This window comes from Phoca vitulina, unplaced genomic scaffold, assembly GCF_004348235.1.
Source record: "Phoca vitulina isolate PV1807 unplaced genomic scaffold, GSC_HSeal_1.0 scaffold11, whole genome shotgun sequence".
Taxonomy (NCBI): Eukaryota; Metazoa; Chordata; class Mammalia; order Carnivora; family Phocidae; genus Phoca; species Phoca vitulina.
The window spans coordinates 6968529-6986731 of NW_022589714.1; the positions used below are offsets into that span (position 1 = coordinate 6968529).

The window sequence follows — 18203 nt, forward strand, 5'->3', positions numbered from 1 at the left end:
GTTACCCCATCTCTCTCTCCTCAGGCCTCCCTATTATCCAAGACACAACAATATTGAAATTAGGCCGGTTAAGAACCCAGTAGTGACTCTAAGTGAGTAAAAGGAAGAGTCACATGTCTCTCACTTTTTTTTTTTTTTTTAAAGATTTTATTTATTTATTTGAGAGAGAGAATGAGATAGAGAGAGAGCCTGAGAGGGGGGAGGGGCAGAGGGAGAAGCAGACTTCCTGCTGAGCAGGGAGCCCGATGCGGGACTCGATCCCGGGACTCCAGGATCATGACCTGAGCCGAAGGCAGTTGCTTAACCAACTGAGCCACTCAGGCACCCCATGTCTCTCACTTTAAATCAGAAGTTAGAAATGGTGAAGCTTAGTGAGGAAGGCATGTTGAAAACCGAGATAGGCCATAATACACTTGACCATCCAAGAGTTCTGATAGAGATGTATGATGAGATTCATGTTGTTTTCATGCCTGTGTTTCATAACACAGCATCCATTCTGCAGCCCGTGGATCAGAGTAATTTTGACTTTCAAGTCTTACTGTTTAAGAAATACATTTCATATGGCTATCATTGTGCAAGATAATGATTCCTCTGATGGATCTGGGTAAAGTAAATTGAAACCTTCTGGAAAGGATTCACCATTCTGGATGTCATTAAGAACATTCATGATTTACAGGAAGAGGTTAAAATATCAACATGAACAGGAGTTTGGAAGAAGTTGATTCCAACCCTCATGAATGACTTGGAGGGGTTCAAGATTTTAGTGGAAAAGTAACTGCAGATGTGGTAGAAATAGCAAGAGAACTAAAATTAGAAATGGAGTCTGAAGATGGGATTGAATTGCTGCAGCCTTATGGTCAAATTTGAAAGGATGAGGAGCCTCTTATGGATGAGCAAAGAAGGTGGTTTCTTGAGATGGAGTCTCCTCCTGGTGAAGAGGCTGTGAAGGCTATTGAAATGACAATAGAGGATCTAGAATATTACATAAGCTTAGTTGATAAAGTGAGCAGCAGGGTTTGAGAGGATCAACTCCAAGTTTGAAAAAAGTTCTGTGGGTACAATGCTATCAAGCAGCATTGTATGCTACAGAGAAGTCATTTGTGAAAAGAGGAGCCAATTGATATAGCAAACTTAATTGTCCTACTTTAAGAAAGTGTTACAGCCACCCCCACATTCAGCAACCACCACTGTGATCGGTCAGCAGCCATCAACATTGAGGCAAGACTCCACCAGCAAAAAGATTACAACCTGCTGAAAACTCAGGTGGTGGTTGGTATTTTTTAGCAGTAAAGTATTTTTAAACTGAGGTATGGACACTATTATAGATGTAATGCTATTGCATACCTAAAAGGCTACATTTTGGTGTAAATATAACTTTTATATGCACTGAGAAACCAAAAAAGTTAATCTGACTGGCTTTGCAATATTGCAATATTTGCTTTATTTCAGTGATCTGGAATTGAACCTGCAGTATCTCAGTTATGCCTGTATATGGTATTAAAAAACTAGACACTCATATGTAGAAGAATGAAATTAGACCCTTATCTCACCCCACATACAAAAGTCAACTCAAGATGGACCAAAGGCTTAAATATAAAACCTGAAACTGTAAAATAACTAGAAGAAAACATAGGAAAAAAGCCTCTTGGCATTGCACTAGGGAATAAGTTTTTAAATATGACCCCAAAACACAAGCAACAAAAGCAAAAATTGACAAATGGGAGTGCATCAAAAAAAATGCTATCTAGCAAAGGAAACAATCAACAGGGTGGAAAGGCAACCTGTAGATGGTAGAAAATATTTGTAAACCATATTTCTGATAAGGAGTTGATATCCAAAATATATATGTGCAACTCAATAGCAAAAGACCTGATAATCCAATTAAAACTGAGCATAAGACCTAAATAGACATTTTTCAAAAGAAGACATACTAATGGCCAACAAACACATGTAAAGATGCTTAGCTTCACAAATCAGGAAAATGCAAATCAAATGAGATATATCCCTCCTACTTGTCAGATTGGCTATTTATCAAAAAGACAAAAAAATAACATGTTGGTGAGGACATGGAGAGAAGGAAACTTGTACACTGTTGATGGAATGTAAATGGGTGCAGCCACTATGGAAAACCATACGGAGGTTCCTGAAAAGAATTTAAAATGGAACTACCTTATGATTTAGTAATGCCACTTCTGGATATATATTTTGAAGAGTTATCTGTACTCCCGTGTTCACTGAAGCATTATTGACAATAGCCAAGATACGTATACAACCTAAATGCCATCGACACATGAACGATAAAGAAAATGTAGTACATGTAATATTACACTGTGGAGGACATCATGCTAAGTGAAATAAGCCAGATGCAGAAAGACAGATATGGCTTTTTCTGTGAAAGGGAGGTATATGCAAATCAAACTTCAAAGGCCAAAGGAGTCCTAAGGCTGAAGGAGAAGGCCAACAAGTCCAGCTTGACAAGAAATGGTTTATTAAGGGAATTTACAGGCAGAAGCATGTTTTGTGCACCACAAGATGAATAGATCTCTGTAACCCCACCTCCCCTAGGACCTGCCTGTATAGCCCTAGAGGCTGGGAGTACATGCTGAGGGACCACCCAAGGGGACAATGTTTAAGAATAGGTGTGGGTCATAGTCCTATCTCCAGGGCAGATCAAGGACTCTATGCCCTGAGGGTGTACTTAAGGATGTGGTAAAGGAGAAGGAAAGAATGTTGGATGGCAGCTGTGCTCAGGAAGGTTTCAGGTCATGGAACAGTTACAGCAGATATGTCCAAGATAGTCTTGTTTACCCATGCATGACCTCACTTACATGTGGAATCTAAGAATGTTAACCTTGTAGAAACAAGAGAGTAGAATGATGGTTACCAGGGACTAGGGGAGGGGGATTTGGGAAGATGTTAAGGAGTACAAAGTTTCAGTTATACAAGATAATTAAGTTCTAGAGAACTAATGTATAACAATATGGTTATAGTTAACAATATTATATACTTGAAATTTGATAAGAGGGGGAAATGTGTGTTCTCACCACACCCATACACAAAACCAAAAGATAGGGTAATGGATATGTTAATTAGCTTGATTGTGGTCAGTATTTCACAGTGTGTACACATATGAAAACATCAAATTGTACACCTTAAATATATACAATTTTTAATTGTCAACTATACCTCAGTAAAGTTGAGGGGGGAAGAATATTTCTTTTTTGTTCTTTTTCACAGGCCCTTTGCATTCCACATGTAAATGTACATTAGACCTGTATATAAGCATAGTTATGGATGTTAATGTAATCATGCTTATTACATGTATATGGTTATATGCTCTTTATATGGAAATATTTATCTTTGTTTTTATACAGCTTATATATGATTAAAATATTAAATTGAAGGAACCATAAAAATTTCTCTATATTCCTCTAATTTTTTTTTTATATTGTTCTAGTGGTGCTGCTTGATTCCTTAGACTCTGTTGCAGAGGTCAACCTTGATGAACAGGATAGAGCAACTAAGCCGGAGGCCCTGCCAGAAATGGCTGATAATGAAATGACAGGAACAGGTAAAGGTAGAAAACTGGCTATTCTCTAAATATGTAATAGTTGAAGACTAGTTGACTTCATTTCTAGAGAAATAAATATAATATATAATAATATATATAATTATATCAACAATTAAAAAATTTTGGTGGGGGGTTGCTGAGGGAGAGGGAGAGAATCTTAAGCAGCCTCTGCCCAGTGCAGAGCTCAGTGTGGGGCTTGATCTCATGAGCCTGAGATCGTGACATAAGCTGAAATCAAGAGTCAGATGCTTAACCGCCTGAGCCACCCAGGCACCCCAACAATAAAATTTTAATCCCACATTTTTACCATTATTGACAACTTAAATAATCTGTACTTGCCAATGGTGACACTTAATGCTAGTAGGCCAAGTAAAGTGTATATTTAATAAAGACTTGTTAATGAATGAATGATGTTGATACAAAGTATAGCACTATAGTGAATATTAATTAATTTTCTCTAAAGCCCCTCCAGAGTATTGTTAAATTTGGAACATGTAGGAGAAATGAGATTTCAGTCTCACTTTGCTTTTCTATTGTTCCCTCTCTGTAGGAGAAAGCTAAATCACATTCCAAAATTTCAAAATGCCTTGGACCATGTAGACTTTTCAAAAGGTTATAAAGATCTTTAAGACAATGCCTTTTCAAACTATTAAGGCAGTGGAATCCTTACCTCCAAATGAAATCTCATGTAGTACTCTCTGTGTATTTTATCAGTATAAATATAAACATTTACATTTATTACATTTACTTATAAAGTTGGTGAGAACAATAATGGTCTTTTGAAATTTTTAAAATCAGAAGTTTTAGACATTTGTTATATTCTTATATCATCATCAGATTTCTGATATGTTTGTATATTTTATTTTTGTTGTATAATATTAAAATATTCTTGGTTTACTACATAAATAGTTGCAGCTGAGAAATTTTTAATCAGCTTGCTTTGCAAGTCTCAATTGACTGGTATGGTCAATTAAACCAATTAAGACATTTGGAACAAAAGAGCAATAGAAATGATAAATCACTAACCAACTCTAAACATCTGCTTGTATTTTATTTTTATTTTATTTTTTATTTCTTCTTACATTTTTATTGAAGTATAGTATACCCAGGGAAAGTTCATGTATATAATAGTGCAACCTGATGAATTTTCATATACTGAACACACCCATGTAACCAGCAACCAGATCAAAAAACAAAGCATGACCAAAACCACGAAGTCCACTCAAGATCTTATTTCTAGTCATTGCTGTTCCAAAAGTCACCACTGTCTTGTTTCATCTACTTCCATTTAAAAACATAATTATGAAAGTAAAAAAATTACAACAATTTTCCCATCAAGTCATGTTATTCATTTACTTGTTATTACCCAGTTGAATATTCGCCGTAATGAAAGCATGTGCTGAGCACATGTTCCTCAGTCTTACTGCTGTTCCAAGTACATGTCATGTGTGTGCTATGGTAGTCACCCTACATGCACAGTTGTCTGCCAACACGAGTTCTTGTAAAAGACCAGTATAGAGTTACAGCTTTTCTAATCAGTGATACATTATAGGAAATGCATATATATACAGGATAGTCAGAGGAGCTGCATTCTAAGATGTGCATGAAAGCAAAGCAGGAAACAAAAGTTATCACTCTGATGGTTTTCAAAATATTACAGTTGCATAAATGGCACAGTTGAGTGTGCAGATTAATTTCTATTTTTATGTTTTAAAGCACGATTTAAGATGAAATTCCACTCAATCATCTGTAGAACCCATGATTTTCTCTGAGAAACTATGATTTTGTAAAACACAGTATGAAAACCACTGCTGTAGGTTATAAGAAAAAAAACGTATTACTGAATGAAAAAACTCTTATTAAGATGATTCAAGCAGTTATATAAAGCTGTAGTTTTCTGGTCTTATTTCTTAAATGCTCTTGACTCTGAAATAATTTGATTGTTATTACTGGAAGATAGTAAGTATGATCTTATTGTCATATATAGCCTTGGACTCATAGTCCCAGCTTTGCCAGTTATCAGCTGTGTGACACTGGACAACTAATGCCTTTAAGCCTGTTTCCTCATCTTTAAAATGAGGCCTTGTGTTGGTCAACTCAGATAATGTATAATGCCTAGTATATTGTTAAGATTCAATAAGCAGTAGCACTGTATGGTTCTTACCACTATTATTTATAGCAACCTTCTGTTTAATGGTAGAAATTATAATAAAAAACTTGAAGGCATACAGTATAAATACTTATTGGCTGTGGGGTATTGAGTTTTACCTACTATTTCAAAAATACACCTGATAATCTTCAAATCAGCATATGAACTTGGTTTAAGAACTGAAAAATCAGATGGTTGTTTAGTGTGGTTTTTTTTGTTTTGTTTTGTTTTGTTTTTATAAAATGTTTCTTTAAGTATTAAGCAACCTCAGTTTAGGTGATATGTTGTCAAAGATCATCTTTTTAAAAAGGTATCACTTTTGAAGTTCTTTGTGCTTTATTGTATTAGAAAGGTTGATAACTGTACAAATGAGGGTCAGATTCAGCCTTTTGCTTATTTTCATTTGTCTCCTGGGCAGGTACCGTTTTGTGCTATGCTGCACGAGTGGAGCATTCACAGTATGACAGTATTGCTTCACAACCAGGTCCTTGCCTCTGCAATGTAGGGTTTGACATTTCTCAACTCCCTAAAGTAGAAAAATTAGGGAGCTTTTGACTTGTAATAATATATTAAATAACTACATAGAATCCTCTCTTTTTCATGTAAAAGGCAGAGAAGTCAGCCCTTTACTGATGAGGCTATATCTACAATTTTATTCTTAAGCATTAATTAATTAATCATGGGTATTAATAGAAAAGGAGACTACTTACCTTATTTCTCTCCTTTTCCCCCCACTCTTCTGTGACTCTTTTATTCTTTTCTCTAATTTTAAAAATTCCAGTGTTAGTAATGAAAGGTACAAAATAAGTAAGAAAAATACTTACAAAATTTTAAATCATTATTATCATTAGAGTCTTCTTCAAATTCTTTTTTCCAGAATTTATTAATTAATTGGTGGGAGAAGGAGGAGATTAATAGGGAAGGAAGAGTGAATGATGACATCAGGTTTTCTATTTTGGATGACTGGGTGAATAGTGATGCCATTAGCTAAAATACTTGTAGTAGAACAAGTTTTGTTGGGGAATATAATTAATTCAGGTGGGGATATATTAGATTTGATTTACTTATAGTGTAAATGTCTGTTAGAAAGTTTAATATTCAGAAAAGAGGTAAGGACAAAGACATAGATTTGGGAGTCACAATCATATGGGTAACAGTTGAGCTAAGGGTCTTGATGAAATTTGCCAGCTCAAAAATAAATAAATAAATAAATGAGAGGTTTAAAAAAGAGGACTGAAGATGGAACTCTGAGATGAGCTGTTTACCATAAAGGATGGATAGGTAGCCATCAGAATGGTGGGAAGAACAAGAAGACGCTATACAGAAGAAACAGTTCCCAGGAGGAGGACAGTGTCAGATGTCTCACTGGGTTGGAGAGAATTAAAGATGGCTAGATTTGACTATTAGAAAATTGCTTTTGATTATAGCAGTGTACACAGGATATTGGAACACATACTGGATCGCAAAGTTAGGGGAGTGAATTTCAGTTGAAGAAATGCAGACTACAAGATACTTGGTGGCACTGGGAAGCAGAGAGAGAATGCAAGAGTGAGAGAGAGTGGTAGTGGTAAGGGAGACAGAATCCTTGAAAGATTTTGTCAGCTTAGGAAATTTGCGAATAGTTTTATCCAGTGTAATGGGGTTGATTAAGGGTAGTGAGAAGAGAAGGCAATAACTAGTGGAGTCAGAGTTTATTTACAGTTCCTGTGTCAGGACACATCTCAACTTGCTGAAGAGTTATTGAGCCTGCTCTGATTTTGTACTGTTAGGCTATAGCTACATATTAGCAAGGTTTGTACTTTATAATGTTGCAGTTGTCCCACCAGCCTCATTCACCATTCCAAACACATGAAGGGATGATATTGGTGTTTTATGTCTTTCATGTATTTGTGTGATTATACTGGAGATGACATTTATTCCAATAGGTGTTTCTTATGGACAAAGCAATAGTGACATTGAAGCTCTCCATCAGGCTTATTGTCATATAGCCCATTCTTTGGGAGATGCAGACGAGCAAAGAACTGAGAGTAATGCAATGGAAAATATCAAGAGCTCAGTGAAGGATTATCCTCAAGAAAATGAAGAGTCCTCTAAAAACATCTCTACTACAGAATCTGGTAAAAGTTAATTCGAGACCCTCTCCGAACAGTCTCTAGTGTGGTATAATTTCAATGCAGTTTGCTGTAGTGATTGTTTCTCAGTCTCTGAATTTAACTTAAAGGGTTTGTTAAAATGGAATTTGGGAATCAGTGGTTATAAAGTTAGAGCTGAACAGGGGATAAAATTTCAGTTCCTCCTTCAGTATGCCTTGGCCAAATTAGGAAATCACCTAACTGTTTTCACTTTATTTTATGCTTTTCTGTACTAAAGTTATTTTTTAAATAGAGAACAGTATTTTAGAATCAACTAAAATATATTTAACAAATGTGTGTGCATGTATGGACACAGCCATGCACATATTTTTGATATTTTATAGTTAGATACATTATATATAATATATAGTTAATAATATATATTATATATATATATAAATCAAAGGAGATTTTCTTAGTACAAGTAAGTTTATAGTGGGAAACTGGGTTTATTGTATATGCCATTTTGTTAGCTCAGTCAGAAAAAATGTAATCTTAGTGGGATTAGACTTTAACTTAAGTAATTCACATGTTTTTTTGGGTTGCTATTTTAACTTTTTTTCCTCTTAGATCTGCCCACAGTAGAGGAGCTGATGAAACCTATCAGAATAGATTCCTTTGGTGTCAGTGGTTTTGATTTACAACCTGTCAGGTATGAGGTTTTTTGGAATGGATTGTGCAGGTTGTTTGTTTATTGTTTTGTTACTGGAAACTTTTAGTCATTTCTTTTACATACTCATTCCTAGTGAATGATTAATGGGTAGCTTATATGAGTCTACCTGTGAGTCACTGCTCTCTTCTTATTAGTAGTTCTTACTCAGTTTATCAAAATTCTTCTAGTGCTAAAATAAAAAAAATATATATTTTTTAAATAGATGCCACTAAAAAAAAAAGTGCTGCCATTTTTTTAAGTGGTCTGACGGCTTTTTACTGAAAACTAAAATCCTTTCAGCTTTAAATAGCTCAGGGCAGTTGATTTGAACAGTGAGAGGGACCATGAATTTTATTCTGTATGCATCATAGATTTGCTTCTTTATAAACCACTTAGTTTTGCACTTAGTCACAGACCAGCCATCCTTTTACAGGGTAAGTGTTTTGGTCACAAGAGCAGCGGGCTTCAGTACATTTTATTGGAAACTCGTGGGACCACGCTGTCATTCTCCAGCACACAGAGTAGCACATCACAGTAACCTTGCATTTGTGTCACATCCATCATTTCATGTGATCCTCATAACAAATAGGGCAGGCATCTTTATCTGCATCATTCAAGTGATGAAACTGAGGTAAACCAGTTTAATGGTGGAGCTCTCACAAGAACCAGATGATGATGATGGAGATGGTGGTGGTGGTGGTGATGACAGCTAACATTTTTATCACATGCTTACTGTGGGCCAGGTACTGTGCAGAGTTCTTTACATATTAGATTTCACTTAATCTTATAGCCACTCTGTGCGGTATATTTTATTATCATCTCCATTTCATAGATAAGAAAACTGAGGCTTAAAGAAGTTAAATAGGGGGGTCTGGGTGGCTCAGTCAGTTTAGCGTCCAACTCTTGATTTTGGCTCAGGTCATGATCTCAGGGTTGTGAGATTGAGCCCCGCGTTGGGCTCCACACTGGGCATGGAGTCTGCTTGAGATTCTCTATCTCTCTCCCTCTCTCTCTGCTCCTTCCCACTCCTCCCCCCCACAAAAAAGAAGTATAAGAAATTGCTCAAGATCATATGGATATAACCAGGAAACACAAGAAGTCCATGTGCTTAACCACTTACACTGTCAGATCTTTGATCTCCATGAAATATTTCTGTGAGAAGCCTGTCATTCCCTCCATGTATTCATTCGTTCATTTGTGTTTTCAGCAGACACAGTTTGAGTTCCTCCTTATACTACCTCCTCATCATGTAAATCCACTTGTAGTGATTTCTCATTCTGTTTCTACATTTGTTCCATTTGAGAGAAAATGAGGCAATGAAGCCAGTCTACTTGAATGCTAAGTCTAGTATTCTTCCACTGATCTGTAGCACTAGTTAGTATGTTTTCAAGGGCAGATCATTCTCACTTATTGCTGTTTGGGGGCTATGTTAGTATTAATGAAGAGATGTGCTTACATATCTTTGTGTCTTTGTTGGCATAGGTGGAATCATTTTACTAATGTGTAATCTCTAAATAGAGATTTTTTTCATTTAAGGCCTAAAAACAAGTATACTTACATTAAAGGCATAACAATCATTACAGAAATGTCAATAGTATAAACTTTAGTATTCATGTCTGAAAACTGTTCAGTAAACTGTAGAGTAAATAATCCTGGCTACTGGGATTATTAAAATTTTAGTAGCTAAGCATCACCAAAAATTTATTTTTTGCTCACATCATAATCCCGTGTGTGTCAGTGGGGTTAGGATGGGACTGTATTCCACATGGTCATTTAGGGACCCAGGCTACTTTGTCATCAACACATGGTTTTAAGGTTGTCATGGCCTCATCCAACCAGTTGATAAAGAAAGAAAAAAGGTAATTTAGCACAATTCCTTTTAACTGCCTCAACACAGAAGTATTATATCACTTCAATTCACATTCTATTGGTAAGAACCATCACATCTAGCTAACAAGGTCCAAGAGGCTGGGAAATAGGATTTGCTTATATGCTCAGAAAGAAATAGGATTTGCTTATATGCTCAGAAAGAAAAGTTAAATGAGTTTGATAGGCATCTAGTTAGTCTCTACCAGAATCTACCCTTCTAGTAACCAAATATCCATTTTACTCTTCTTCATACACAGACCCACTATCCCCTCCCCAAAGCAAACAGCCCAAAGTCCCATTCAGAACTATGTCCATCTAAAAGACCAGGATTTCCAGTTGAAGCAGTGTCTTCTCCAACGGGTTTGAATGTAGCTCCTCACTGTCTACTAATCTTGTATCTACACAAGTTCCCTACTTCCTCACCCCCATCCAATATATGATAGCGAAACTACAACAAATACTCCCATTAAGAAGGGAAAAATATGAGGAAAAGACAGCAAATAATGCAACCTTGAAATCCACGGGAAAGGCCTTATAACAATATTTACACTCTTGGCCACAACTGAAGTGGGTTTTGTGGGGAGGCTGTGCCCGTCCTGGAGGATGCATTCCTTTTAGTCCACTTCCTGCCTGCAGGTGATTTTAAGGCTCCCAGATAAGTCTCTGGCTTTTATTGTTTGTTTTATAAATATGGTTGTAGTTTCCTTGTCATTACAGTTCCTTCAAAAAGTTTAGTAGACTTCTTATCTATTAGTTTCCAGTGAATCCCATGTGCCAGTAACTACACTTAAAGTCAGTTTGCTAGTCAGAGGTTTTAAATCTGCTTTAAGTATTTGCTTTTTTTGTCCCTCTTTCTTTTTTTCCTCTCAATTCAGTTGCAGCTATCTGTATATTATTGAGAACAGTAACCTTAAGTGTGAAGAGGACTCCTTTAGTATGATCTTTGTCAAAGGACTGAGTCACTCTTTTCAACTTAGAAGTCTCATGAAATCCTGCTTTTTCATAGCATTTTTCAATGCTGAATCCTACTGTTAGGTTCACAGAGAGTGAACCTTAGAGGCACTGAGTTTCTAGACTCTCTCTGTTTTCTTTGATTTCTTCTTATCAACTGACCCTTTTTTATTTTGAGCTCATATCTTTCTTTTAGTATCTTGTCAAAAGTAGTCAATAGTAGCTAGCACTTAGAAACTCTCCTGCCATTTTTCTTAGTACCCAGACTCAGTAGCCATGTGATCTGCCTTATAAACCATTGTAGGTGATTGTTTGGCAAATGTTTTGTCACTGTAAAACATAGGTTGCCACTTCTCCAGCTTCTAGTATCATTTTCCTTGCCACCCAAAACCCAGCCACTGAGCCAGTGACACATATCTTAGGTTCTTGTCACCATAGCACTCACATTCTAAAGGCAAGAACTAGTAATTGGCCCCAACTAGATTCAGGGAGGCAAGGAAATGTAGTTTAGTTAGTATGCAGAAAGAACAGGAGACAGTTTTGATGAGCTTCTAGCCAGATTCTGCTACCTGAAGAAGGAAAGAACTATTATATTTTCTGATGATTCCAGCTACTTTAGAAAGGCCTAACAATTACTGAGAAGCCAGTCTATCTTACAAGAAAATAGTAGCCTCTTAAACTTTATTTTATAAATGACATCTTATTTTATAAATTACAAAGTTAAATGACCTAATAGACCATGATTACTCAGTTTGAAAATAACAGTATCCATATTTTTGGAGCCCCTATGCTATACTGATACTTAACTACATTTAGAACATTTCCTTAAGGGATATTTTCTCTATTTTGAAAATTGAGGGGCGCCTGGGTGGCTCAGTCGTTAAGCGTCTGCCTTCAGCTCAGGTCATGATCCCAGGGTCCTGGGATCGAGCCCCACATCGGGCTCCCTGCTCCGCGGGAAGCCTGTTCTCCCTCTGCCATTCCCCCTGCTTGTGTTCCCTCTCTCGCTGTGTCTCTCTCTGTCAAATAAATAAATAAAATCTTCAGAAAAAAAAAATTGAATGGTCTGAAATATTACATTGTATTTAAGTGTTTTAAACCACAGACATAATTTTATTTCAAGATACTAGTGATTTTCCTGTTTTACTTTAAAATTTTTCCTATAGTGTGATGAAATTTATGCTTTTTAATATTTCTATTTCTATTTATAGAAATAATACTCTATTTCTCATTGGCATAAATTATTACTTCTTTAGTTTCTTCTAAAAATGTGTAAAATGTTTTTCCTGTCTCAAATGCATGTTGACATGATATTATGGATAAAAGATTAATTACACAAAGTTCATTAGAAATTCAATTTTTATTTTTTCTTACACAAAAACAGTCTCAGTCTTGCTTGGTTTGTCTTTCCTTTGAAGTAGGTCTCAGAGTCATCCATGTGATCCTTAATTTTATACTGCATTAAATTATCTGAAATTTAAAAGAGTTATAGGACACTGTATGAGTATACTCTGCTAACCAGAATTACAGATAATATATTTGACATTAATGACCTAATTTAAATAGTTACAAATATTATATATAAATAATAATATACATAATAAAATATAAATATTTCTTATATTTTGTATGTGTAAATATATGTGATATGTATGCTATATGTATATATAATTGATATTTGAGGAGTCACCTAGGGTTCATTCTCTGTTTTGTTTTATAGCTATAAGAAACTGGCTGATAGAAAAGAAACTGAATTTGTTAGCCCTTTATCCCTTAAGATGAACCCAAATATTATATCTCAAGAGCCACGAAATGTGGACCAATTTTTTGACAAAAATGAAGAGAATGTGGTTTTACAAAAGACGACAAATAAAGGTATAGAAAATGGCTGTCCAGGAGTAAATACTACGGAAGAACATGTAGATAAAATGTACCTTGATATTTTGAGGAAAAAACTATCTGTTGGTCCTTCATTATTGCCTCAGGATGACAAAATGAATAAAGTAAGTGTTTATAATCTAAGTTGATTTGAAGTATTGATAAATGAAGTTATATAAATACTATTGATAAGTAGGTACTTCTTAAGCTAGTGGGATTGATTACATACTAACCTCCACATAGATCCTGGATATTTGTGAGCAGTATTTATTAACAACATCCCATAGTCCCCAAATTTTAAAATACTACCATAGCATTAGCTTTCTTTTGGAAGCCATTCTTTACATTCTTCATTTGTTTTTGATAAGTGTAGTCCAGAATTTGAGTAGCACAAGAAGATAAAGTTTATTCATCATTCTAGTGCTTTTTAAATCTTTCCAGTAGTGTGTGTTCTACAAAAGTAGGTAAGTTGGCATTTTATATAAATGCTATTAGCAGCTGTTGAGAAAGTTATATTTCACTATTCCTTTTTCTTCTGTTCTTGATCTATTCTGATTTATAGTTTCTTTGATCTCAATATTCTAGTTTTATTTTACAGTTTTAAGTTATGTGTTTACCATAAACTGTCTCCAGTTTTTTGTGGACTAAGACAGGGTATTAATAAATTTTTATCTTGAGACTTCTGGAGAAAAAAAAGATAAAATTTTATGTCATTTGAAAACATATTCTTTCCTGTTCTCTTCTATATTAATTCTAGTAATTACACATCTTGTTTCCTGGCAAGCTTATTTTGTTCTCTTATTTTGCTTTGTTTTACTCCTGACTGTGAAGATGTGCTTCAAAATACTAAAATTCTGATGAGTTAGACTTTGAGAACTTCAGTGTTTAGTGGTTTGCCTTATAATATAATAATATATATATTATACGTGTGTGTGTATATATATATAATATATGTAATATATAGATAATATAATAATACAAACTATTATTTAGTATCACTGTGGTTTTGTGATCTGTTAAATCTTCATTTACAACTGTAGTTGAAGTTTATTTAAGTCCTAAAAAGCTGCTACTTGTGTGCAGACTTTTAAACAACTCAGTTCTGGAGAAGAAGGGGCTATAACTGGTAAACAGGTACCATACAAGAAGGCCAAAAGTGCACCTCTGTTACTTAAAAGAAAACCCCAGAGTGGATTATATGCATCAGTTAGGAGCTCAGGCTATGGCAAATCCAGTTCACCATTCAAGACTTTTTCTACTCTTGAAAAGAAAACTTCAAAGGACGTTATGAAAATGAGATCCAGTCCCACTTCAAATCAAGCTAGGAAAAAAGGTAATTATATGCTCTTTTTGTAATAGAGTTCTGTGCATATAGTGTATTATTTTACTTTCCTTGCTCTCTGCTTTCCCTATTTCTTTCTCTCCTTCTGTGAACTTTTATTTTCATAGGAAAGAATTCATCTTAAGATAGGATATTCCATTCTGAAAGATGCAGTTTACAGGAGGATTTTGGCATTGGCTGTAGGCTTTCCTGAATGACACTCCTAAAGTATGGGAAGTGAATAGGAGTCAAACTCATCCTCATCTGGTTGACTTTGGAATATCCAGTGTTTACCAGAGAAGAACTACAAATTCAGAATGCAAATGGCAACCTACAGATGAAGGTTGATTATAGAGATTATTTGGATATTAGTTCAGTATAGACTGAGCCAGGCTGGATGTTTTATATAGCACATAATGCGTATTTTTATATATCGCAGTGCCTCTGTTTGTTATTTCCTAATGCAGTCATTTATAGTGACAGTAGGAAAGGATAATTTTCAACTTAGGAGCCCATGCAGCAATTAAAAGAACAGAAATGTTCAGATCAAACCAACATTTCTGCTGCCTTTAAATTCCAGTGAGGAAGGGAGAGCTGTGGAGCCAGAAGCATTTTGTCCTTCCCTTTGTGATTAAATTTAATAGGTGACCAATTTCATCATTGTTATATGGTGATATTTGTCATGAAGAGAACTGTCCTCATTGGAAAATTCATTTCTAGCTTGAAATGTCTTTCCTTGCTTTTCCCTAAGACTATTAAGTCCAGGACCACTTTGACTCTATTTTAAATTCTTTAGGCATTAAAGACTCTCTCCTGCCTTTGTGTTGTATTTGCTGCAGCAACCTGTGCATCTAAGATGGAAAGAAAGGCCAAGGCTGATTTATGTCAGAATAGAGGAGAATACCAGCAGGAGGTAGTTATTCTGTAGAGACAGGAATATGATTCTGTAGGATTAATGCAAGCATCCTTTCATCTTGTTCTTAACCTGTGAACCTCTAATTCCTTCCCCTACAAAGTCTTTTGTATTGCCTTATTTTCTCTTATTTTTGAAATGACTGTTCTACATGCAAGTGGAGACAACAAGGAACCAATTAGATAGAAAAGTCTAGAGTTCAAGAGGGAGGTGTAGACTGCAGATATGATTTGTGAGTTATTGTGAAAACTAATATAGATGGGCGACGCCTGGGTGGCTCAGTTGGTTAAGTGTCTGCCTTCTGCTCAGGTCATGATCCCAGGGTCCTGGGATCAAGTCCCATGATGGGCTCCTTGCTCAGCGGGGAGCCTGCTTCTCCCTCTGCTTGCCATTCCCCCCCTGCTTATGCTCTCTCTCTCTCTCCCTCTCTCTCGAAATAAATAAATAAAATCTTAAAAAAAAAAAAAACAACTAATATAGATGGTTTTTAAACCATGAGACTGACAAAGAGAGTGAGCATTGCTATAGGAGAAAAGCAGACCAAGGCCTGAGCTGTGGGCATGCTAACCTTAGGAAGTCAGGAAGAAGAGGAGTAACCTGCAAAGAGAAGAGAGTAAGGTTGGAAGAAACCTGAATATGTGGGATCCTGAAAGCCAAGTGAAGAAAGGAGAGTTGATTTATCTGTCAGTTGCTGCTGAGAGAGAAAGGAAAGTGAAAACTGGGAACTGACCTTTGGGTTTAGCATGGAGGAGGTCATCAGTAAACTGGACAGTTTCCATGGTTATGTGGCTGTAAAAGGCAGGCTGAATGAGAATAGGAGGGAATGTGAGAAATAAAATTGGTTGCTTTATAGACTAGGAGGAAAGAGTGTAAAAGGCAGAAAAAAATGGGGTAGTAGCTGGCATGGGAAGTAGAGTCAAGGAAAGCTTTTTGTTTTGCCTTTTTTTTAATGGTAGGAATAATAGTATGCCTAATAGTATGTTTATGCATTTTGGAAAGATTTCAGTAGATTCATGGTGGTGAGAGGGGAAGAATTGCTAGAGCAGTGTCCTTGAGTAGAGGAACTGTAACAGAATCTAGAGTTCATTGAAAGGATTGGCTCCAGATAGAGGCGTGGACAATTCATCTGTGCAAGCAGATGGGAAAGGGGAAGACGTAGACACAGATACTGGTGGGTGGGTAGACATGGTGAAAGAATGTGGATGATTTCTTCTGATTGCTTCCATTTTCTCTGAGAAATAAAACATAGTATCATTCGCTGGCATTGAGGATGGGGTAGGAGTGTTAGAGGAGAGGAGAGAAGAGATGAAATAGCCATCCTGGAGGACTAGATTGCCCACAGCAGAGTCTTCTTGAAGTTAGTGATTATAGATTTAAATTGATACCAGGCAACATATTTGTGTGTGTGTGTGTGTGTGTGTGTGTGTGTTTGTGCATGTCCACGTTTTGCTACATGATTGCAGGTGTTGGGTAGTTGTATAGTTGGATTTACCAAGAAGAGTGGTTTTTGCCAAATGAGTACAATGAACTGAGGAGCAAGAAGAGAGCTAATGGTGTATGTGGACTTCAAATTGAGTAAGGAAGGAAGAAAGGACGTCAAGGGGTGTAATACAGTATGAAACAGGTAGGATTGACCGTCTATGAGTACTGTTGGGGTTAAAGGATTGATGGAATCCAAATACCAGAGGGCATGAAGTGGGAGATAGGATTGATAGAGAGGAAATGCCTAAGACTGAGATTAGAAGTGATTGTGTTACTAGTAGAGAAAAGGCCTAGAGTATACCAATGTAAGTAAGTAGCTGAGGTGGAGAGGTTAAGTATAAGGACCCAAGAGCCAAGGGTTGAAAGGATCACTATGAGTATATTGAAATTACTAAGAATGAAGGCAGAAATAATGTCACAATGGGTGGAAAAGAAACGAGGGGCATGATTGAGAGGTTGATAGAGGAAACCAACAATACCTTTATGAGTATCTTTTCCTGTTTCAAAATTTTATAGTATTTGTGACTACCAAAATAAAAATAAAACAGTACAATTTATATTAAAGTACAATGATAAACCTTGACTGTCCATTTTTATACTGAGTTACTTTTTTTTCATTAGACATGATTTTTTAAATCTCTTTTTATTGTAAAATTCCTCCAGAGCAATTTTAGTTTTATTCAGAAGAATTTTCATTCCTTTGGGATGGTTGTTACTTGTCACAGGTTGGGTTCTCCAACAAGCAGACTCTGAGATACAGATTAGTGTTCAGAAAGTCTAGAGAATGCACTTGGAATCAACCTTGATTAAGATGAAAAAGAAGCCAGGTGCTGGGGCTTACTCAGAGTTTCTCTTTTTCATGTAACAAGAAGGCAGGAATAGGCAGTTCAGACCTGGCACCACTGTGCAAGGAACCAGATCCCTTCTTCTTTCCTGCTGCAAAATCCTTTATCTGTGACTTTTGTCTTCATTATAACAAGGTGGCTATTTCAGCCTCCAGGCTGGGTCAGGAGGAAAGGTAAAAAGTAAAAGGTCCATGCCAGTTAAATCATCGACTTCTTCATCAGGAAAGTAGTGACTTTTCTGGAAGCACCATGTAAGAAACTTTTGCTTTCATCTACTAGCTTGAATTTTGATCTTATGGCCACCCTCAGTTGCCTGGAGTCCAGGGAGATGAGTATTTTCAACTGGGTACATTGCTGCCCAGGGCAAAATTAATAGGGAGGTTTCTGTTAATAGGGAAGAGGAGATTGGCAATTAGCAGTACCTGCTGTGTGGTGGTTTT

At 36.1% G+C, this 18203-nt stretch overlaps 1 protein-coding gene across 1 annotated transcript in view; it reads left to right on the forward strand.

Annotated features, from left to right (window-relative positions):
* The window catches only part of CEP162 (centrosomal protein 162), a 100230-nt gene that overhangs the window by 30983 nt on the left and 51044 nt on the right, over positions 1-18203 (forward strand). The window contains exons 9-13 of the mRNA XM_032409340.1: positions 3458-3571; positions 7646-7837; positions 8423-8504; positions 13045-13327; positions 14286-14535. Coding sequence (XP_032265231.1) covers positions 3458-3571; positions 7646-7837; positions 8423-8504; positions 13045-13327; positions 14286-14535 — 921 coding nt within the window. The remainder of the gene's footprint in view (positions 1-3457; positions 3572-7645; positions 7838-8422; positions 8505-13044; positions 13328-14285; positions 14536-18203) is intronic.